We start from the raw sequence: 21912 nt of genomic DNA on the forward strand, positions 1-21912 counted from the left end.
TCTCTCTTCTCAGACACCTCGGTTTGGACCTAGTTCCCCGCAAGGAGTTCGAGGCTGTAGATTCTGACCAGATCAGCGCCTCTGACCTCTACAAGATGGTGAGTTATGTGTCCATATTGTCTTATTGCCTTTGGGCAGCGATAGCCAACGTGTGCCACCTAAAGCCTAAGGCTATCAGTGCATGCTGGGACTTGTAGCTCCACAACCGTTGGAGGCCCACACGCTGTGTGTGTCCTAGTGTTTATCCTCTACCTCTCACCGTAGTAATTCTGCTTCTGTGTCTAACTCTCCGGAGCCTTATAACAGCCTATACATTCCCTAAAGTTATTTTTTACATAGAATAAATCAGCAGACAAGATTGTAATTCAATGAGTAGTTCCCCGTTTAATCTCCAAAATGTCACGATTGTGTCATTCTATATTAGAGGGCACCTGTAATGTGTATAAAAATAACTTCTATCTATACTTTCCATCAGTACATTGTGCTACCAGAACTGCTTGGCAATTCCGCACTTTCCTGTTAATTAATAAAATGACAGAATCTCTGTGATACCCGCGGCCCTGAGCTGGGTGCGCTGGGTCTCGGCCGGTGAGGATGACATTGAAATGCAACATGTGAGGTTCTGACAGTCTGTAATTTTCTCTGCAGCATCTGTCAAGTCGACACACTGTTCAGCAGAGCACCAACCAGGTGAGGGGTGACTGCGAGGGGTGGGGCGGAAAAACGGGCGAGAGAAAGAGGGACCCAGGGGCTGACTGACAGGGTAAATAGAAAATGAATAGGGACACCAGCTAGAGGGGTCTGAAGGGGGAAGGGATTATGCCACAACCTTACATGCCAACACTTCTTGTGCCCCCGATGAGTGGTACCCAAAGCAGTACTGACAACTAGCAGAAAACCTGACACATGACCAAGAGACACAGAGTCTCTAATAGTCGCTCTCTTTCTGGATGTCAAGAGACAGTTATAGAATTCTATTCCCAATAACTGTCTTTATATTCATCAGTCATCGGCTTCTCTTTGAAAAGACGGCAAACCCGTGTTAGTAGACTGTTATACTGTACAGAACAGGGTCCTGTCTCCTCCTCACAGATTTGTTTACTTAAAAGCAAAGATAAGAGAAGAGACCGGATTCATAGTCCATTCTCCTGATCCTCTATTGTTCTCCAGGGAACCCTGTTCCCGCTGATAATTTCTTTTATCTCATCCCAAATTATGTAATGATCTGAGAGGATGGAGATTACACAGTAAGAGTAAAGAGACAAGAGGGAGGATATACAGACCTAGTAGAGGGGATACAGCACTGTCTGGGAGGTGGGGGGTTAGAGACGCGGCAGAGAGAATGTGACGTTCGGGGGGCTCAGCACTGTCTGGGAGGTAGAACAGGTTGGTGACAATTGACCTGATTTCCTGTCACAGGCAGACACCCTGAGGCAGCGTCACAAGGAGCCACGGGGCCCCAATCCCTCACCACCTGCTACTCAATCTGAAGAGTTTCACACACAGCAACATCGGAGAGGATGTGGATCTGTTCTTCTCGCTTTATGACATGAGGGAGGCACGTCAGATCAGGTGATTGTCACTCTGTTACCATTGTCTCTTATACCACTTCCTGTCACCTGTATGTCCTTCCTCTTACCACCTCCTGTCACCTGTATGTCCTTCCTCTTACCACCTCCTGTCACCTGTATGTCCTTCCTCTTACCACCTCCTGTCACCTGTATGTCCTTCCTCTTACCACCTCCTGTCACCTGTATGTCCTTCCTCTTACCACCTCCTGTCACCTGTATGTCCCTCCTCTTACCACCTCCTGTCACCTGTATGTCCTTCCTCTTACCACCTCCTGTCACCTGAATGTCCCTCCTCTTACCACCTCCTGTCACCTGTATGTCCTTCCTCTAACCACCTCCTGTCACCTGTATGTCCTTCCTCTTACCACCTCCTGTCACCTGTATGTCCTTCCTCTTACCACCTCCTGTCACCTGTATGTCCCTCCTCTTACCACCTCCTGTCACCTGTATGTCCCTCCTCTTACCACCACCTGTCACCTGTATGACCCTCCTCTTACCACCTCCTGTCACCTGTATGTCCCTCCTCTTACCACCTCCTGTCACCTGTATGTACCTCCTCTTACCACCTCCTGTCACCTGAATGTCCCTCCTCTTACCACCTTCTGTCACCTGTATGTCCCTCCTCTTACCACCTCCTGTCACCTGTATGTCCCTCCTCTTACCACCTCCTGTCACCTGTATGTCCCTCCTCTTACCACCTCCTGTCACCTGTATGTCCTTCCTCTTACCACCTCCCGTCACCTGTATGTACCTCCTCTTACCACCTCCTGTCATCTGAACGTCCCTCCTCTTACCACCTCCTGTCACCTGTATGTCCCTCCTCTTACCACCTCCTGTCACCTGTATGTCCTTCCTCTTACCACCTCCCGTCACCTGTATGTACCTCCTCTTACCACCTCCTGTCACCTGTATGTCCTTCCTCTTACAACCTCCTGTCACCTGAATGTCCCTCCTCTTACCACCTCCTGTCACCTGTATGTCCCTCCTCTTACCACCTCCTGTCACCTGTATGTCCTTCCTCTTACCACCTCCTGTCACCTGTATGTACCTCTTCTTGCCCTCCTCTTACCACCTTCTGTCACCTGTATGTCCCTTCTCTTACCACCTCCTGTCACCTGTATGTCCCTCCTCTTACCACCTCCTGTCACCTGTGTGTCCTTCCTCTTACCGCCTCCTGTCACCTGTATGTCCCTCCTCTTACCACCTACTGTCACCTGTATGTCCCTCCTCTTACCACCTTCTGTCACCTGTATGTCCCTCCTCTTACCACCTCCTGTCACCTGTGTTTCCTTCCTCTTACCGCCTTCTGTCACATGTATGTCCCTCCTCTTACCACCTACTGTCACCTGTATGTCCCTCCTCTTACCGCCTCCTGTCACCTGTATGTCCTTCCTCTTACCACCTCCTGTCACCTGTATGTCCCTCCTCTTACCACCTTCTGTCACCTGTATGTCCTTCCTCTTACCACCTACTGTCACCTGTATGTCCTTCCTCTTACTACCCTGTCACTTGTATGTCCTTCCTCTTACCACCTCCTGTCACCTGTATGTCTTTACTCTTACCACCTCCTGTCACCTGTATGTCCCTCCTCTTACCACCTCCTGTCACCTGTATGTCCCTCCTCTTACCACCTCCTGTCACCTGTATGTCCTTCCTCTTACCACCTCCTGTCACCTGTATGTCTTTACTCTTACCACCTCCTGTCACCTGTATGTCCCTCCTCTTACCACCTCCTGTCACCTGTATGTCCCTCCTCTTACCACCTCCTGTCACCTGTATGTCCTTCCTCTTACCACCTCCTGTCACCTGAATGTCCCTCCTCTTACCACCTCCTGTCACCTGTATGTCCTTCCTCTTACCGCCTCCTGTCACCTGTATGTCCCTCCTCTTACCACCTCCTGTCACCTGTATGTCCCTCCTCTTACCACCCCATGTCACCTGTATGTCCCTCCTCTTACTACCCTCTGTCACCTGTATGTACCACCTCCTGTCACCTGTATGTCCCTCCTCTTACCACCCCATGTCACCTGTATGTCCCTCCTCTTACTACCCTCTGTCACCTGTATGTACCACCTCCTGTCACCTGTATGTCCCTCCTCTTACCACCTACTGTCACTTGTACGTCTCGCTCATCAGACCCCCAGCACTGTCACACTAAACCCTCTCTTTATCCTCTGACCAGTGAGAGGTTCATGGTGCGGCTCAACAAGAATGGAGGCCCCAGAAACCCAGAAAAGCTGGAGCGACTGTGCGCTCTGTTCACAGTATGTAATGTCTCTCTGCATGCCCCCCACATGTCATGCCCCCCACATGTCATAGCCCCCTCACATGTCACCCTCCCCACACATATCATGCCCCCCTCCCCACACATGTCATGCCCCCCACATGTCATGCCCCCCACATGTCATGCCCCCTCACATGTCATGCCCCCTCACATGTCATACCACATCTTACTCAGGTTGCAGTGAGTCCCTGCTCCCAGTATTGGGACAGTTTGAGACACTGTAGGAGAGATATAGTGGGAGCTGGGATAGAGTGGGAAAAGTGGGACAGTCCCTTGGAAATCAGGACAGTTTGTTACTTACACATGAGTGTCCCATTGACCAGCTATAAACATGAGGAGGGTCCATGCAGCACATTATTCTTACAGTTCCCATCTCTCTGTTTTTATGTTTATTAAATGTTGCACAATGTTTAAAGGGCCAATTAGATCCCTTTCTATTATAATTGCATGACAATCTTCTAATTACCTGTGTAACAGTATAAAGAGAACACGTATGTACATTTTACATGGATGTGAACATTTTGGATGTGCAGACACTGTCCCGGTGCTTATATCATGATGTTATGTTCCCTGTGTGAAGACGTGACTCTTATGTGTTTTGTGACAGGATTTAAGCAGTAAGGATGTGAAGCGAGACCTCCATCTAGTCATTCATGTCATCAGAATAGGTAAGTGAATGTCAGCACGCGTTTCTCCATCTTAGAACGTGTCTCTCCATCCAAGCACGCGTTTCTTCATGCCTGTGCGCGTTTATCTATCCCAGCATGCATTTCTTCATCCTTGTGCTCGTTTCTCCATCCAAGCACGCGTTTCTTCATCCCTGTGTGCGTTTCTCTATCCCAGCATACATTTCTTCATCTCAGAACGCATTGCCCCATCCCAGAGCGCATTTTTCCATCCCAGCACATATTTCTCCATCCAACACACGTTTCTCCAACCCAGCTTCCATTTCTTCATCCCAGCTCCCGTTTCTCCATTCCAGGATGTATTTCTTCATGTTTGCATGTGTTTTGCAAACCAGCACCTATTTCTCCATCCCAGCACATGTTTCTCCATCTCAGCACACGTTTCTCCATCCCAGCACGCGTTTCTCCATCTCAGCACACGTTTCTCCATCCCAGCACACGTTTCTCCATCTCAGCACACGTTTCTCCATCTCAGCACACGTTTCTCCATCCCAGCACACGTTTCTCCATCCCAGCACGCGTTTCTCCATCTCAGCACGCGTTTCTCCATCTCAGCACACGTTTCTCCATCCCAGCACACGTTTCTCCATCTCAGCACACGTTTCTTCATCCCAGCACGCGTTTCTCCATCTCAGCACACGTTTCTTCATCCCAGCACATGTTTCTCCATCTCAGCACGCGTTTCTCCATCCCAGTTTCTCCATCTCAGCACGCGTTTCTCCATCCCAGCACACGTTTCTCCATCTCAGCACACGTTTCTCCATCCCAGCACACGTTTCTCCATCTCAGCACACGTTTCTTCATCCCAGCACGCGTTTCTCCATCTCAGCACACGTTTCTTCATCCCAGCACATGTTTCTCTATCTCAGCACGCGTTTCTCCATCCCAGTTTCTCCATCTCAGCACGCGTTTCTCCATCCCAGCACACGTTTCTCCATCCCAGCACACGTTTCTCCATCCCTGCACACGTTTCTCCATTCAGCACGCGTTTCTCCATCCCAGCATGTGTTTCTCCATATTATACTAAACACTTTGTGTCATTAAATATATTTTATTGGGAGGAATCTCTACTTACACAGGGTCTATGAACCCTAATAATGTTTATTTGCTTCCTGTGCTGGTATTTTTAAACAAAACCACCTAATATTTACTACTAAACTGAAATTGAGGTTTAAAAGCAACTGACAATAATTCATTGAAATGAAACCTGCACATGATTGTGACATATTTCCAAACGTTCAATGATCTGCAACCCTTTAAACATCATTAATATTAACGTGAGTATTTCATGAATATGCTGTTTGTCTACAGCTTGAAATTGTTTTATTGTTCAGTGTATTTAATGGTGACAGAAACCTGGCATCCGTCACGTGTCATTTACTGCTTATATGAATTATATGAGTGAGGGTACATCGCCCCTTAGGTGTAATACAGTGTTATACGTCAGCGGGCCGCAGACTATATAATGTACATTTACATCGGCAGTAATCACCATTATCTCTCGTTAGGCCGGATGCTGCTAAATGACTCTCGGAAAGGCCTCCCCCATGTCCATTACCGGCGGCCGTATGGGTGCGCTGTTCTGAGTCTGGGGGAGGTGCTACCAGCGCTGTGTGAGCACCGGGAGGAAAAGGACTTTGTCCTGAAAGTGTATATGTGAGTATATAGATATATAGGTGTATATGTGAGTATATAGATATATTATATAGGTGTATATGTGAGTATATAGATATATAGGTGTATATGTGAGTATATAGATATATAGGTGTATATGTGAGTATATAGATATATTATATAGGTGTATATGTGAGTATATAGATATATAGGTGTATATGTGAGTATATAGATATATAGGTGCATATGTGAGTATATAGATATATTATATAGGTGTATATGTCAGTATATAGATATATTATATAAGTGTATACGTGAGTATATAGATATATAATATAGGTGTATATGTGAGTATATAGATATATAGGTGTATATGTGAGTATATACATATATTATATATGTGTATATGTGAGTATATAGATATATAGGTGTATATATGAGTATATAGATATATTATATAGGTGTATATATGAGTATATAGGTGTATATGTGAGTATATACATATATTATATATGTGTATATGTCAGTATATAGATATATAGGTGTATATAAGTACAGACATTTATACCTCAGCAGATGATGAGATAGATCTGGTTAATGTTTGTGCTTCCTCATAACACAATTGCTCAAAAGTAGAGAACATTTGTGCTCTGGTTATAAGTTCCCCTTAATGTACCATAGTGACACCTCCAGCAAGAATTGTGAGATCATTTAGACTACAGGCTGCAGATAGACTTATAATACATCAGTTATACTCTGTAGCCCCCATGTATCCCACCTCTGACTTCATCTCTTTACCTGTTCCAGGTGTAATAATGAGAACGAGTGGTACCAGATTCATGAGAACATCATTCGAAAGACCAGCACCAAGTACTCCACCCCCAGCTCCAACTACGGTAACAACCAAATACACAATCAGATCACCAACTCCCAAATAAGTTCTCCCCAGTGGTAGGGTCTTCCCACGTACCATGAGCAGTCCTGGATTCCTCCCACCCCAGTCCTCAGTAATTGGAAATAACTCATTGGAAAAGAGGGATCCTCAGGTAACTGGCTCATTGCTGGGGCAGAAGCTTCCATAACCTGCCCCTGCACAGTTAGAGACCCCCAGAACCTTGTAGAGATCAAATACATCATTTGGTGTAGTTCTCATAGGTTTCTGGTGTATTCTAATGTACCAAAATACCGATCTGTGGATCTAAACTTATTCTGATATTTTCATAACTTAAGACTTGAGATTTATATATTTAGTGCGGTCAGTACAGTTTTCTACATGTATAAAGTTGTCTTTATAGCTACGTTCAGCGCCATAGGCCATACAGTCAGGTCCATAAATATTGGGACATTCAACACAATTCTCATATTTTGGGCTCTATACACCACCACAATGGATCTGAAATGAAACAAACAAGATGTGCTTTAACTGCAGACTTTCAGCTTTAATTTGAGGGCATTTACATCCAAATCAGGTGAACGGTGTAGAAATTACAATGGTTTCTATATGTGCCTCCCACTTTTTAAGGGACCAAAAGTAATGGGACAAACTAAACAATCCTACATCAAACTTTCACTTTTTAATACTTTGTAGCAAATCCTTTGCAGTCAATTACAGCCTGAAGTCTGGAAGGCATAGACATCACCAGACGCTGGGTGTCATCCCTGGTGATGCTCTGCCAGGCCTCTACTGCAAATGTCTTCAGTTCCTGCTTGTTCTTGGGGCATTTTCCCTTCAGTTTTGTCATCATCAAGTGAAATGCAGCTCAATCGGATTCAGGTCAGGTGATTGACTTGGCCATTGCATAACATTCCACTTGTTAGCCTTAAAAAACTCTTTGGTTGCTTTTGCAGTATGCTTCGGGTCATTGTCCATCTGCACTGTGAAGCGCCGTCCAATGAGTTCTGAAGCATTTGAATGAATATGAGCAGATAATATTGCCCGAAAAACTTCAGAATTCATCCTGCTGCTTTTGTCAGCAGTCACATCATCAATAAATACAAGGGAGCCAGTACCATTGGCAGCCATACATGCCCACACCATGACACTACCACCACCATGCTTCACTAATGAGGTGGTATGTTTTGGATCATGAGCAGTTCCTTTCCTTCTCCGTACTCTTCTCTTCCCATCACTCTGGTACAAGTTGATATTTGTCTCATCTGTCCATAGGATGTTGTTCCAGAACTGTAATGGCTTTTTTAGATGTTGTTTGCCAAACTCTAATCTGGTCTTCCTGTTTTTTTGGCTCACCAATGGTTTACATCTTGTGGTGAACCCTCTATATTCACTCCTGTGAAGTCTTCTCTTGATTGTTGATTTTGACACATATACACCTACCTCCTGGAGAGTCTTCTTGATTTGGCCAACTGTTGTGAAGGGGTTTTTCTTCACCAGGGAAAAAATTATCCTGTCATCCACCACAGTGTTTTCCGGGGTCTTCCGGGGCTTTTGGTGTTGCTGAGCTCTCCGGTGCATTCTTTCTTTTTAAGAATGTTCCAAACAGTTGATTTGGCCACACCTAATATTTTTGCTATCTCTCTGATGGGTTTGTTTTGATATTTCAGCCTAATGATGGCTTGTTTTACTGATAGTGACATCTCTTTGGATCTCATATTGAGAGTCGACAGCAACAGATTCCAAATGCAAATGTCACACCTAGAATCAACTCCAGACCTTTTACCTGCTTAATTGATGATGAAATAATGAGGGAATAGTCCACACATGTCCAAGAAATAGCTTTTGAGTCGATCGTCCCATTACTTTTGGTCCCTTAAAAGTGGGAGGCACATATAGGAACCGTTGTAATTCCTACACCGTTCACCTGACTTGGATGTAAATACCCACAAATTAAAGCTGAAAGTCTGCAGTTAAAGCAAATCGTGTTTGTTTCATTTCAAATCCATTGTGGTGGTGTATAGAGCCCAAAATATGAGAATTGTGTCGATGTCCCAATATTTATGGACCTGACTGTATGTCTGTATTTCTGTAAATGACAGATCTGGCACACACTTCATATAATTAATATCTCCCAATTTAATAATAAGATGATTTGCAATTTGCTCAATAATTATTGGTGGAAGAATAAGCATATATGAAAGTTGTTCCTAACTTATGTACTTGGGAGCTGAAGATTTCAGCTAACATATAAGACAACAGAAAAATGAATAATAATGTTTGCAGCTCCTCATATTATCAATTGTGAAATATAATAAGCAGAGATTGAGTGTATGGCGCAGACAGATATTCCGATATATTGATTCAGCACACAGAATGGCTGTATTCACATTACAGATCTCTAGAATGTTTCTTTCTAAGTATCCCCTAATGTCTGCAAGCCTTTACTAAGCATGCCATCATTTCTTTCCATGTTTACAAAGTTTCCTGTGTGTCTTGTGAATGTTTCATGAGAATTGAGAACCTTTCTGGTATTTTGTATATATTTTAGCATTTTACTAAAACTGAAGCTGTTATTTTGAGTTCCAATTTTTTAAATCAGAAATCCCATGGAAAAATCAGGAGTGTTTTTTTTTTTAGATATAAATCACTGTGGCTGGCGATAAGAAGAATGTTGGAATTTCCCACTTTTTTTTAATGATTTATAATTCTGGACTACCATGGCAACCACAGTCACATAGCACATTATGCAGTGAGCAGTGAGGTTTTGGAACGCACCTGTGAGATCCGTTAGTACTGTTACATTCTCTTTCTCCCCCCTCTGCCATCACATGACATGCTGAGAGCTGTGAGCCTGTGTCAGAGTAACAGGCTGACTGTGTTTGTGTCTGCAGTGTTCTCCACAGGAAATTTTGACAGCTGGGTGGGGTCAGTAATATTGAATAATGTTGTCCACACCTGTCAGGACTGGTCAGACAGTGGTCAGTGATGTAACACACACTGTTGGCTATAGAGCTCACATAGTGCTTGTTATAATGGTTTATTCTATTATAATAGGACTCTGTTGTGGTTCAAGAGCCGGATGACAACTGGTTCTGGGGAGAACACTGGTCTGTGTCTGAAAAGAGATAATGATTTGTAGGAAGATAGGTGAAATATCAGATGTAGGATTAAAACATACTTTTATTTTATTTATATCTAAAGAAAAAAAATCTACCTGGGATTGTTGCTTTAAAGGTTGAATTGCCCAATAAATATTTGTTACATGTAGACACAATCCCTGCCCCATTAGAGAATTTACCACCCACAATTCATGCAAATCCCATGTCCTTGTAGTGTGACAATATCAATATAGAATCATTGCAATATATCACATTTTGATGCTTTCAGTAAATCAATGTTATTTAAAAAAATGTTATGTCTATAAATAAACGTTATCTGCGGCATCTGACTGGTCCTCCTCGCTGTGCAGGGCTTATTGTGTCTTTACAGCTCCTGAGGGGAGACATGGAGCAGATCCGTAGGGAAAACCAGCTGCTGTTTAACAGGGGCGCAGCCGTTACCCGCAAATTGGGCTTCCCCGATGTCATTATGCCAGGTATAAGTGTAACATACATCTGGAATATAGAACATTATTAAAAGTCCTTCCAGTCCCAAATGTGCTTCTGCTACACACAGTCTAACACTCCCACACACTGACACTCACACTCTGACACTCGCACACACTGACACTCACTCACACTCTGACATTCTCACACACACTGACTCTCACTGACACTCGCACACACACACACTCACATCCTGATACACACTCAATTACACACATCTGACACTTTCACACATACACTCTGACACACACACACATGGGGGCACGGTACAAGCCTCCATGTGTCATCCCATGACGCCTTCTGAGATCTACTCTATCACTCAGCCAATGTATGACACTATAGAGAGGGGGCTGTGTTGTGTTATTTGTGTATTATTGCAAGGTAGTAATGCTCTGCAGTCAGGCAGAGCGCCTCCGGGCTGCGATGTTCTGCAAGGTCTAGGGATGTTCTGCAGATCTCTAACTCATTAATGTGTGATTGTCATCACAGGGGATGTGCGCAATGATCTCTATGTGACCTTGGAAAAGGGCGACTTTGAGAGAGGAGGGAAGAGCGTGCAGAAGAACATCGAGGTCAATATGCACGTGTTGTACGCAGATGGAGAGAACCTGCGGGTGAGCGGATCTTCATCATTACTTTGCGTGCGCCCTGCTTCATCAGAAGAGCACACACAGCTGGAAATATGCAACATTTAGTCAAAGCCAACTATCCTTCTATCTTACACTACCCACCACTGCAATACTGCTGTCTCCACAACTCCCACTACAAATATCACCATCTCTTATAAATATAAAGTGCCTCAGCTTCCATATGCTGTAAGGTTACACAAGCTGGATGATGCTGCATGGCCAGTAACTTTATTTGTTGGATGATGCTGCAGGTTCTGTAACTTTATTTGTTGGATGATGCTGCAGGTTCTGTAACTTTATTTGTTGGATGATGCTGCAGGTTCTGTAACTTTATTTGTTGGATGATGCTGCAGGTTCTGTAACTTTATTTGCTGGATGATGCTGCAGGTTCTGTAACTTTATTTGTTGGATGATGCTGCAGGTTCTGTAACTTTATTTGTTGGATGATGCTGCAGGTTCTGTAACTTTATTTGTTGGATGATGCTGCAGGTTCTGTAACTTTATTTGTTGGATGATGCTGCAGGTTCTGTAACTTTATTTGTTGGATGATGCTGCAGGTTTTGTAACTTTATTTATTGAATAATGCTGCAGGTTCTGTAACTTTATTTGTTGGATGATGCTGCAGGTTCTGTAACTTTATTTGCTGGATGATGCTGCAGGTTCTGTAACTTTATTTGTTGGAAGATGCTGCAGGTTTTGTAACTTTATTTATTGAATAATGCTGCAGGTTCTGTAACTTTATTTGTTGAATAATGCTGCAGGTTCTGTAACTTTATTTGTTGAATAATGCTGCAGGTTATGTAACTTTATATATTGGATAATGCTGCATACAGGACTGTGTTATAATATACATATATACCTCTGTGCTGTGTCCCTACAGGACTGTGTAATAATATACATATATACCTATGTGCTGTGTCCATACAGGACTGTGTTATAATATAGATATATACCTCTCTGCTGTATCCATACAGGACTGTGCTATAATACATATATACCTCTCTGCTGTGTCCCTACAGGACTGTGTCAGTCTGGGTACAGGAGAACCGGCCCGCACGCAGTACCACTCCTTTGTCCTTTACCACAACAACAGCCCCCGGTGGGGGGAGCTCATCAAACTGCCCATCCCTATCGACCGATTCCGGGGGTCTCATCTACGCTTCGAGTTCAGACACTGCTCCAGTACGTCAGAGACGCCGTCATACACTGTACAATACAGGGAGAGGAGTGACACACGGTATTTGTGGAGTAAAGACAGACAGCTTTGGGGCATTTTAGGATAAAGATAAACAGCTCTGGGGTATTTGGGGTAAAGACTGAAATGCTGGGGTATTTATTTAGAGATGAGGAAACTGATTACCTGCTGGGTCCTCAGGAGAGGGGGAATAATCGTTACCTGACTATAAGGAAACAAATCCTAGAGGCCAAACACTAATATCACTATTAAAGCAGAAAGTTCAGTTTGTACCAGATTACACAAATATACTGCTCAGTATATAGATATTCACATTACAGGGGTCCAGCTGTCTTTTCTCCTCCACTATCACTGCGCTGTCTCTTCTCCTCCGTTATCTCTGAGCTGTCTCTTCTCCTCCGTTATCTCTGCGCTGTCTCTTCTCCTCCACTATCACTGCGCTGTCTCTTCTCCTCCATTATCACTGCGCTGTCTCTTCTCCTCCGTTATCTCTGCGCTGTCTCTTCTCCTCCACTATCACTGCGCTGTCTCTTCTCCTCCGTTATCTCTGAGCTGTCTCTTCTCCTCCGCTATCTCTGAGCTGTCTCTTCTCCTCCGTTATCTCTGCGCTGTCTCTTCTCCTCCGTTATCTCTGCGCTGTCTCTTCTCCTCCACTATCACTGCGCTGTCTTTTCTCCTCCGTTATCACTGCGCTGTCTCTTCTCCTCCGTTATCTCTGAGCTGTCTCTTCTCCTCCGCTATCTCTGAGCTGTCTCTTCTCCTCCGTTATCTCTGCACTGTCTCTTCTCCTCCGTTATCTCTGCGCTGTCTCTTCTCCTCCACTATCACTGCGCTGTCTTTTCTCCTCCGTTATCACTGCGCTGTCTCTTCTCCTCCGTTATCTCTGCGCTGTCTCTTCTCCTCCACTATCACTGCGCTGTCTCTTCTCCTCCGTTATCTCTGCGCTGTCTCTTCTCCTCCGTTATCTCTGCGCTGTCTCTTCTCCTCCACTATCACTGCGCTGTCTTTTCTCCTCCGTTATCACTGCGCTGTCTCTTCTCCTCCGTTATCTCTGAGCTGTCTCTTCTCCTCCGCTATCTCTGAGCTGTCTCTTCTCCTCCGTTATCTCTGCACTGTCTCTTCTCCTCCGTTATCTCTGCGCTGTCTCTTCTCCTCCACTATCACTGCGCTGTCTCTTCTCCTCCATTATCACTGCGCTGTCTCTTCTCCTCCATTATCACTGCGCTGTCTCTTCTCCTCCACTATCACTGCGCTGTCTCTTCTCCTCCACTATCACTGCGCTGTCTCTTCTCCTCCGTTATCTCTGAGCTGTCTCTTCTCCTCCACTATCACTGCGCTGTCTCTTCTCCTCCGTTATCTCTGCGCTGTCTCTTCTCCTCCATCACTGTCACTGTTCTTACCTCTCCCGTCTACCTGTTTCAGCGAAGGATAAGGGAGAGAAGAAGCTGTTTGGATTCTCCTTTACTCCTCTGATGAGAGACGATGGCACCACGTTGTCTGATGATATCCACGAGCTTTATGTCTACAAGGTACAGATTCACCCCCCAGTGACCCTGTGCCCCCCCCCCCCAGACTCTGACCTAACGTCTCTCCGCAGTGTGATGAGAACAGCACCTTCAACAACCACGCTCTGTACCTGGGTCTGCCCTGCTGTAAGGATGATACGAGTGGCTGCCCCAACATCCCGTCCAGTCTGATGTTCCAGCGTAGTCCCAAAGAGACCTTCTGTGTCTCCACGCAGCTGTCCTCAACCAAGCTCACACAGAATGGTACAGTGTGATTACACAGCGGCAATTACACAGCAGCAATTACACAGCAACAATTACACAGCCACAATTACACAGCCACGACCACACAGTCATGATTACACAGCCACCATTACCCTACCACGATTACGCAGCCATGATAACAGCCATGATTAGTGCAATTTAACTTATTACCCCAAATGATCTAATTGTTTTCAACCACTAGTTGACCTATTGGCTCTTTTAAAGTGGAAAGCCTACCCTGATCGGATACTGGATGTTCTTGGTCGTCTTCGGCACGTGAGCGGAGAGGAGATTGTGAAGGTATGAAACTTACATTTGAGAAACCTGTAATGAGTTGGGACATCATTATAGGGAAAACCCAGATCCCTGACTACCATCCAGCCAAACACCACCCACCCCTCCATACCTGAGGAGGAGACCCCGGCAGTCAGTAAGTTATTGTCCTGCAGCCACTGTCTGTTCTCTGCTGCTGATTGGACAAGAAGCTGAGTCCTTGGTCTCTTCTACTCAGTGGTCTCCACAACCTGCTTCAGCGCGACTGAGGGAAGGGTGGGGGGGTCACTGGAAGATAAGTAAGGGGTCTGTCCTTGTCCCTAAATAATGCGGGTGGCTCATTATAACGGTCTGAGGAACTACCCTGCAACATTGTATGATCACCGAGGATTCATTGTATGTTATGTGTTTTACATAATTGTATATACTTTATGGGAATAAAAGTGATGCTGTCTCAGTAAGCTGCGGGTGACCATGTGAAGCAGAGATCGGGCCACAGGTGGCCTCAGTCCTGATCTAGAAGGTGAAGGTTTTGGATGTGGAACGTTTATGGATCGGGAGCGTATTGTAAATGTTTAATATTTCTGTGTTCCTCTCAGTTTCTGCAGGACATCCTGGACACGCTGTTCGTCATTCTGGACGATAACACTGAGAAGTACGGCCTGCTGGTCTTTCAGTCACTGGTGAGGAAGCCTTGATGGTCCAGAGTCCTCCCTAATAACCCCATGTTACACACACTACAGGGTCTATATGTCTTATATCCCTCCTGTCACTGAATGTCCACATTAAAGTATAACTCATCATGTTCCATTAAACCACAATACAGAGTATCACTGATCTGTGTTCTGTGTCCGCTGACTGCCTCTGTGTTCCGGGGGTCTGTCTGAGACAGGAGCTAGGAGAACGTACCTGGAGTGCGACAGACGTAGGGGACCCGCTCACCCCTGCACCTACAGCCAGTGTGTTGTCCATCATAGACTAGCTGCTGGCAGGAGCAAGGACTGTCTGATTGGCTGTTGCTGTAACACAGTAATAATCAGCATTTATAGCAGCACAGTGGTTAGAATTGCTTCCTCGCTGCATTGGGGTCATGGATTCGATTCCGATTCCGATCACTGCCCTACCTGTGTGGTGTTTGTATGGTCTCCCCATGTCTGTATGGGTTTCCTCTAACCGTCCAAAAATATACTGATAGGTTGATTGGCTACTGACAAGGCAGACACTAGTTTGTGTGTGTGTCTGTGTGTAAGTGTGTGTCTGTCTGTGTGTGTTTGTGTGTGTCTATGCGTGTGTGTGTCTATATGTGAGTGTGTGTCTGTGTGTAAGTGTGTGTCTCTGAGTGTGAGTGTGTGTCGTGTAAGTGTGTCTGTGTGTGTGTCTATGTGTGAGTGAGTTACATATTCTCTGTACAGCGTTGTGTAATATGACCGGTGCTATATAAATACACAATAATAAATAAATCTGTTTATGTTGAGATCATCAAATCCACATGAGTAGAATTGGCCATTTCTGTACAGTGTGAATATTGTTGTAGATCTGCTTTATAGTATATTCCTCATGTTCTATATCTCCCCCTGGACACACAGAAACATTTACAATACAGACCCAGCTCATCGCACAGACAATGTTGTATCTTTGTCCTATTTATGCTGTATGTATAGATTGTGTCTCGTGAGAACTTATAGTCCACGTCTTCTCTGCTTATAATCTCCTATACAGGTTTTCATCATTAATCTCCTGCGGGATAGTAAATATTTCCACTTTCGGCCGGTCTTGGACACGTACATACAGAAACACTTTGCTGGTGCTCTGGCATATCGGTGAGTAGGTCAGTGGGTGAGTGAGGGGGGTACTGGGATGGTTGTGTGGAGCTGGAGGAACATCGGGCTGGGTGGAGAAAATTGGGCCCTTCCGGATTCTTAGGGGAATTATGGTCCTGTAGGACTTGTACAGGAATTAGGGGCCCAGCTGGGCTTGTACGGGAATTAGGGGCCCAGCCGGGCTTGTAGGGGCACTTGGGTGCACTTATAGTTATGTTATAAGAAGTGACAATAGTGATATGCAGTGTGCTGTCTAAGTTACCAGGTGGGCTTTATACAACCATGATTTAATTTGCTCTTTCTCTTTCAGAGAGCTGATCCGGTGCTTGAAGTGGTACATGGAGCGTTCCGCAGATCTCGTCAGGCAGGACCACATCCAGGAGGCGATGAGGGTGCGGAACAGTGTTGGGGGCAGATAGCAGAGGGTTTATGCTGGTACAGGGGGGGGTGTGTAGTTAGTGTTTACCCCTGACGGCCTCTTCAGAGGCCGTTACCATTAATACAATGTCCCTGCATGTCCCTATCACATTGTCCCCACTGTTCTGTCCTCGTACACCCATGACCATCGTACACCCATGACCATCGTACGGTCTCTCCTCGCAGGCTTTGGAGATTCTCTTCAAGTTTATCGTCCAGTCTCGGATGCTCTTTGCCCGTTCCACGGGGGGCGTGGAGGAGGAACAGTTCCGTTGCAGCATCCATGAGCTGTTCCAGTCTATGCGGTTTGTGCTGAGCCTGGACACGCGAAGCTCTGATACTCTCCTCTTTACACAGGTGAGGGGGAGGAGCGCACATCCTTACTGACACCTCAGACATTGCAGGACTGACAGCCGGTAATACATGACCGGCGGCTGCATACAACGGGTCAGTTCCGGCTGTCGTGCTGCTTATTCTCCTCTTTTCTTTTCTTAATCTTGTATCATCTTTCTTTACACACATCTCTCTATCTGCTTATTGGTCTGTGCTTCAAATGTGATCTCCCCCCCCCCTTCATCCCCTCTGCCTTTCCCTCTATACCCCCTCTGGTCCTGATCCTCCCTGCTAACTTTGAAGCAGCCCGCAGCCGGTGGACAGGTGAGCGGATCAGGGGAGTCTGACGGTCAAAAAACTGGGGGGTCTACGAGCCCCCCTACAGTCTGCTGTGTAAGTAGAGCCCCTTCTTCATGCACTTGTAGAACTTGCACAACTAAAAGTTGCAGCACTCACCTAACCAATCACGTCCTCCCTGTGTGATGGGGCCGTCGTTACACCCACTTGCAAACTCGTGTTCAAAATACTCGCATGTCACTCTTACCTGCAAACTGTAACCTCGAATCTGCATGTTTTATACTCATCTTATGCACTTTATATATGTGACTGCTGTACTAAAAACTACCCCACCCCATAGCACTCACCTCCTCCCTCTCCAAATTCCTCACTAGCTTGAAATATCTTCCAAAATTCAACCATGCGGCACCCTCTATGTCTCGCACTCCATCTGTCATTCACTCCCTAATTTTCCCTCTCATCATGACAGACTCGGAGACATTGATTCATTGGACTGTCATAATTAACATCCCCATGAATTTAAAAATGACCGAATGAATCAATAGTAGATGATTAACATTACAGCCCAAGGGGCTCAGTCCTCTAAGTCTGTTGTAGAGCTGGGAGGTCGGAGACTCTCAGCCGTTCATTACCGCCCTGTGATTGTCATGTCGCAATGTTTACTTTGTGTTATGTACTTGTGACCTTTCACTTGGCCACTTTCTGCGCCATCCGGGAACTTTTCATTGTGGAAGCGGATTAATTTGGGCAAATAAACCAATGTAAATAAAACATCAAAATGTAAAGTTCTTACATCGAAATAAAGGTGAACTCGCCGCCCCATTACTGGTTTCAGTCATTTAAAAAAATATTTAGGAAACAGAAGGAACAGTTTTGGTTTATTTGGGTTTATAATGCCAAATAATTCAGGACTATAGAATTGTTAGATGACATAAGTACATTTTTAGACGTCATGTCTACCTGACTCCTGGGATTGATCTACACGTTGCGCTGACAGAGATGCTGTTTATTAATATCTTATGGGCAGCACGGTGGCCTAGTGGTTAGCACTTCTGCTTTACAGCACTGGGGTCATGAGTTCAATGCCCGACCATGGCCTTATCTGTGAGGAGTTTGTATGTTCTCCCCGTGTTTGCGTGGGTTTCCTCCGGGTGCTCCGGTTTCCTCCCACACTCCAAAAATATACTGGTAGGTTAATTGACTGCTAACAAATTGACCCTAGTCTGTCTGTCTATCTCTGTCTCCGTCTGTGTGTGTATATTAGGGAATTTAGACTGTAAGCCCCAATGGGGCAGGGACTGATGTGAGTGAGTTCTCTGTACAGCGCTGCGGAATCAGTGGCGCTATATATATAAATAAATGATGATGATGAATATCTTATGTTTAGAATCCATCTAGTGGTTACAGACCCTGGTCTAGTCTACCGTGACATTGACCATATGTATAATGGAGACCTATCGTCTTGCCATCGGGTACTTGGGCTGAGCGGTGGCTTTCCATGCAGAATTTACTCAAATGTGTTTTACTTTCACATTAACAAGTTGTCCAGCAGCTGATTTCATTTTTATGACCCAAAATTGATTATAAATGATAAGTGCAGTTTGTCGACAGACATTTGTAGTGTTTGTTGAAAAAAATATAGTGAACTCTAAATATATAAGTAAATGTATAACACAAATCTTATAATCGGGTTTATTGAATGCACAATCATAGATTTGGATTAAAAGTAAATTTGACATTACCTTCATTTCTGTAACTAGTTCACAACTAGCCTGTGTCATTGTACATTTATATCTTCATAGAAGTCTGTTATTCTCTCTTGTTTATTATATTCTAATTGTCTGTACAGTAAATTCCCTCCACCGTGACAAGTTTATATTCGATATGTCAGTTTATTTCTGCAGACATTTTAGTTTATTTTGCGGATAATTAGTTTCCTCGCCATGGTCCAACGTTTTTACTGCAATTAAAAAAGAACATAACTGCTCTTGATAGATTTAATGCGGATTTCGGACGTACAGCAAATTGTAAACATGACCGGGCCGCTGTTTGTTGTATTTTTAGACCTTTTTGTATTGTTTTTTTTAATTCATTCTCCACTTTGCAGCATATTCAGTAAGAGAGTTCATGTTGATAGTTCTCTGTATGGTCGATTTTATAGTTACAACAATATAACAGCTCTCACTAATGTTTTTGCATATTTAACTATTGAGTTATTAAAGAAGAAATCTCCTCTACAGCTATTGTTTCCGGTGCTCCCTCAGATAACAGAGATCCCCCATCGTACCTGACACATCCCGGGTTAATAAATAGAAGCCTAAAAGTAAACTGCATCCACCAATGGTTGTACCATCGGCTGAGCTGCAGCAGCCGGTCAATCAATTGTATTTACATCCCTGAAATTCCCGCTTGTTACTTTATAACAGCATATAAGTCTCACTTGTGGTGCCAGTAGGAGTGAGTCCTGTCGGGGTCCGCGCCTTCGGACATCTGCGGTTCTACTTGTTGAGGGGAGAGGGGTCTACTGAGAAAACATATTGTTAGATTTAGTTCCCATAATAGAAGATACTTCTCTGATATTACGGCCTCTCATGTATGACTGCCTAGTGGTACTGGTATATGTGGGGTTAATGTGATGTAATAACTCAGCGATACGGTTAATGTTACCGATACTATTATAGTATTTATAAACATGATTTAGAGTCTGGTGTGTTATGCTGTAGAGGCGATGATGAAAGGTGAGAAAGTAATGCAGCAACTCCAGATGTACAATGATATTTCAGTTCTGTGTATAACAACACGTTCCGTCCCGTGTGTTATGTCTTATTGTGCTATGTCTGATTGGTTGATCGGCGTTGTGTGCAGAGCAGTGTGACGTCACATGTTGCTGCGTGTAGTATGTTCAGGTTGTATGTTGTGCTAATCTCTGACACGTTGATGCTACTTGCAGGCCGCCCTCCTTAGCTCATTTCCAGCCATCTTTGAAGAACTGCTGCACATGTTCTCTGTGACGGAGGTGGCGGAGTTTGTCCGCGGGACGCTCAGTAGTCTGCCCAGCACCCTGCACCTCGGACAGTCCATGGATGTGGTGAAGCTGCAGTCTATCGGCCGCACTGTGGACTGCAGGCTATTCTCATACCCAGGTGGGGTAATGTCCCATATTGTGCACCATGTGCTGTGCCCACCTCTGCTCAGCCATATGGGTAGTGCCAGTAATGTACCAAGTAACCTGTTTAATTATAGAAGGGAACTTATAACACAGGATCGCTGCTCGTTAACGCCAACTGCAATGTGGTTTTGACCATTGTCCGGCTACAGTCAGTTTAATGCTGGGTCATGTTGGCTGCGCAGTGTCTGATACCGGTTGTCATACTAACGCCTGGTGTATGACGTTGTGTCTCCCACAGATGCTCGCCGGATCCTCCTGCCGGTGGTCCTACATCATATCCACCTTCACCTGCGGCAGCAGAAGGAGCTCCTGGTCTGCTCCGGCATACTCAGCAGTATCTTCTCCATCATCAAAAGCAGCTCTACGGTGAGGATCAACCCGAAAACCGATCCGTTCTGTTTCCTGACGTGTTCCCAGACTACACGTAACAGTAACCAGAGCCTGGACTTACAGAGCCGTGTTCCTCTGTCTAGGTTCCCCAATAACATACTAAAGAGGGATCAGCCCCCAAGGAAATTATAGTTATAGGCGCCTTTGACAATGAAGATGATCTTTGTAGTATTTAGTCGTTACTGGAGGATGAACTGCAGCAGCGATAATGAAGGAGGGAGGGAACCAACGCTGTCTCCTGATTGGATGTTTCATGTGCAGCCAATCAGAATCCAGCTGACTTTATCCCCGATGTCAGTTCCCCCAGCTCTCCTACAGTAGTACAGCGTGTGTCCAGCAGAGGTCCTCAGCCTCAGGAGAGCAGCCAGCAGTGGAGGTGTCAGCGTTTACAAGGGTGGGGGGCTGTGTACATCTCTTGTTCTGCGCAGACCACTCACACTGTGCTCTGCCCTCTCCTCGATGCTGCTCCAGGTCCTTAGATCTGTTACTGGGTCCACATAGAGAAGGGATCCTCTGACTCCTGAACCTGGTACTATATTCACACGGTATCTGTACCAAATATAGCATTCCCATTCTTCAATACTGAACTAGGTCATCTCAGTGTGACAGCGCTCTGTGCAGTACAACAGTGATTGTCCCTCTATTCCCTATGTAGATTTATAGAGACAATAGTAGTTGACAGCCAGGAAATAGTCTATAATCAGGGCTGTATGACGCTTATGGTCAACCCTCACTTTTAGTCACATGGTCACTTGTGATACACATACGTGATCCTAGAGATCACACGATGGAATGAGCCGTTCTGTTGGCTGACTCATTAAACGTGATAATTCACTAGGAACCAGGGATAGCTTAAATAATGGTTCAGCCCACAAGATGACTTCTCCTCTGTGTGTAGGTGAAGGGTCCACTTTAATACAAATTGAGCTAAAAGTTCATCCAATCACAAGCTGGTCTAACAGTCC

The 21912-nt window shown here is 45.0% G+C and overlaps 1 protein-coding gene across 1 annotated transcript in view; it reads left to right on the forward strand.

The window, feature by feature from the left end:
* Positions 1-21912, forward strand: part of DOCK3 (dedicator of cytokinesis 3) — a 175522-nt gene that overhangs the window by 105590 nt on the left and 48020 nt on the right. The window contains 20 exon segments of the mRNA XM_075184216.1: positions 14-98; positions 649-690; positions 1420-1451; positions 1453-1572; positions 3754-3835; positions 4463-4523; positions 6050-6197; positions 6963-7051; positions 10520-10645; positions 11145-11269; positions 12304-12466; positions 13902-14008; positions 14077-14248; positions 14451-14548; positions 15121-15204; positions 16241-16341; positions 16652-16733; positions 16945-17115; positions 20339-20531; positions 20796-20923. Of these exon segments, the coding sequence (XP_075040317.1) occupies positions 14-98; positions 649-690; positions 1420-1451; positions 1453-1572; positions 3754-3835; positions 4463-4523; positions 6050-6197; positions 6963-7051; positions 10520-10645; positions 11145-11269; positions 12304-12466; positions 13902-14008; positions 14077-14248; positions 14451-14548; positions 15121-15204; positions 16241-16341; positions 16652-16733; positions 16945-17115; positions 20339-20531; positions 20796-20923 (2209 nt within the window).

The sequence above is a fragment of the Mixophyes fleayi genome, chromosome 8 (genome assembly GCF_038048845.1).
Source record: "Mixophyes fleayi isolate aMixFle1 chromosome 8, aMixFle1.hap1, whole genome shotgun sequence".
NCBI lineage: Eukaryota > Metazoa > Chordata > Amphibia > Anura > Limnodynastidae > Mixophyes > Mixophyes fleayi.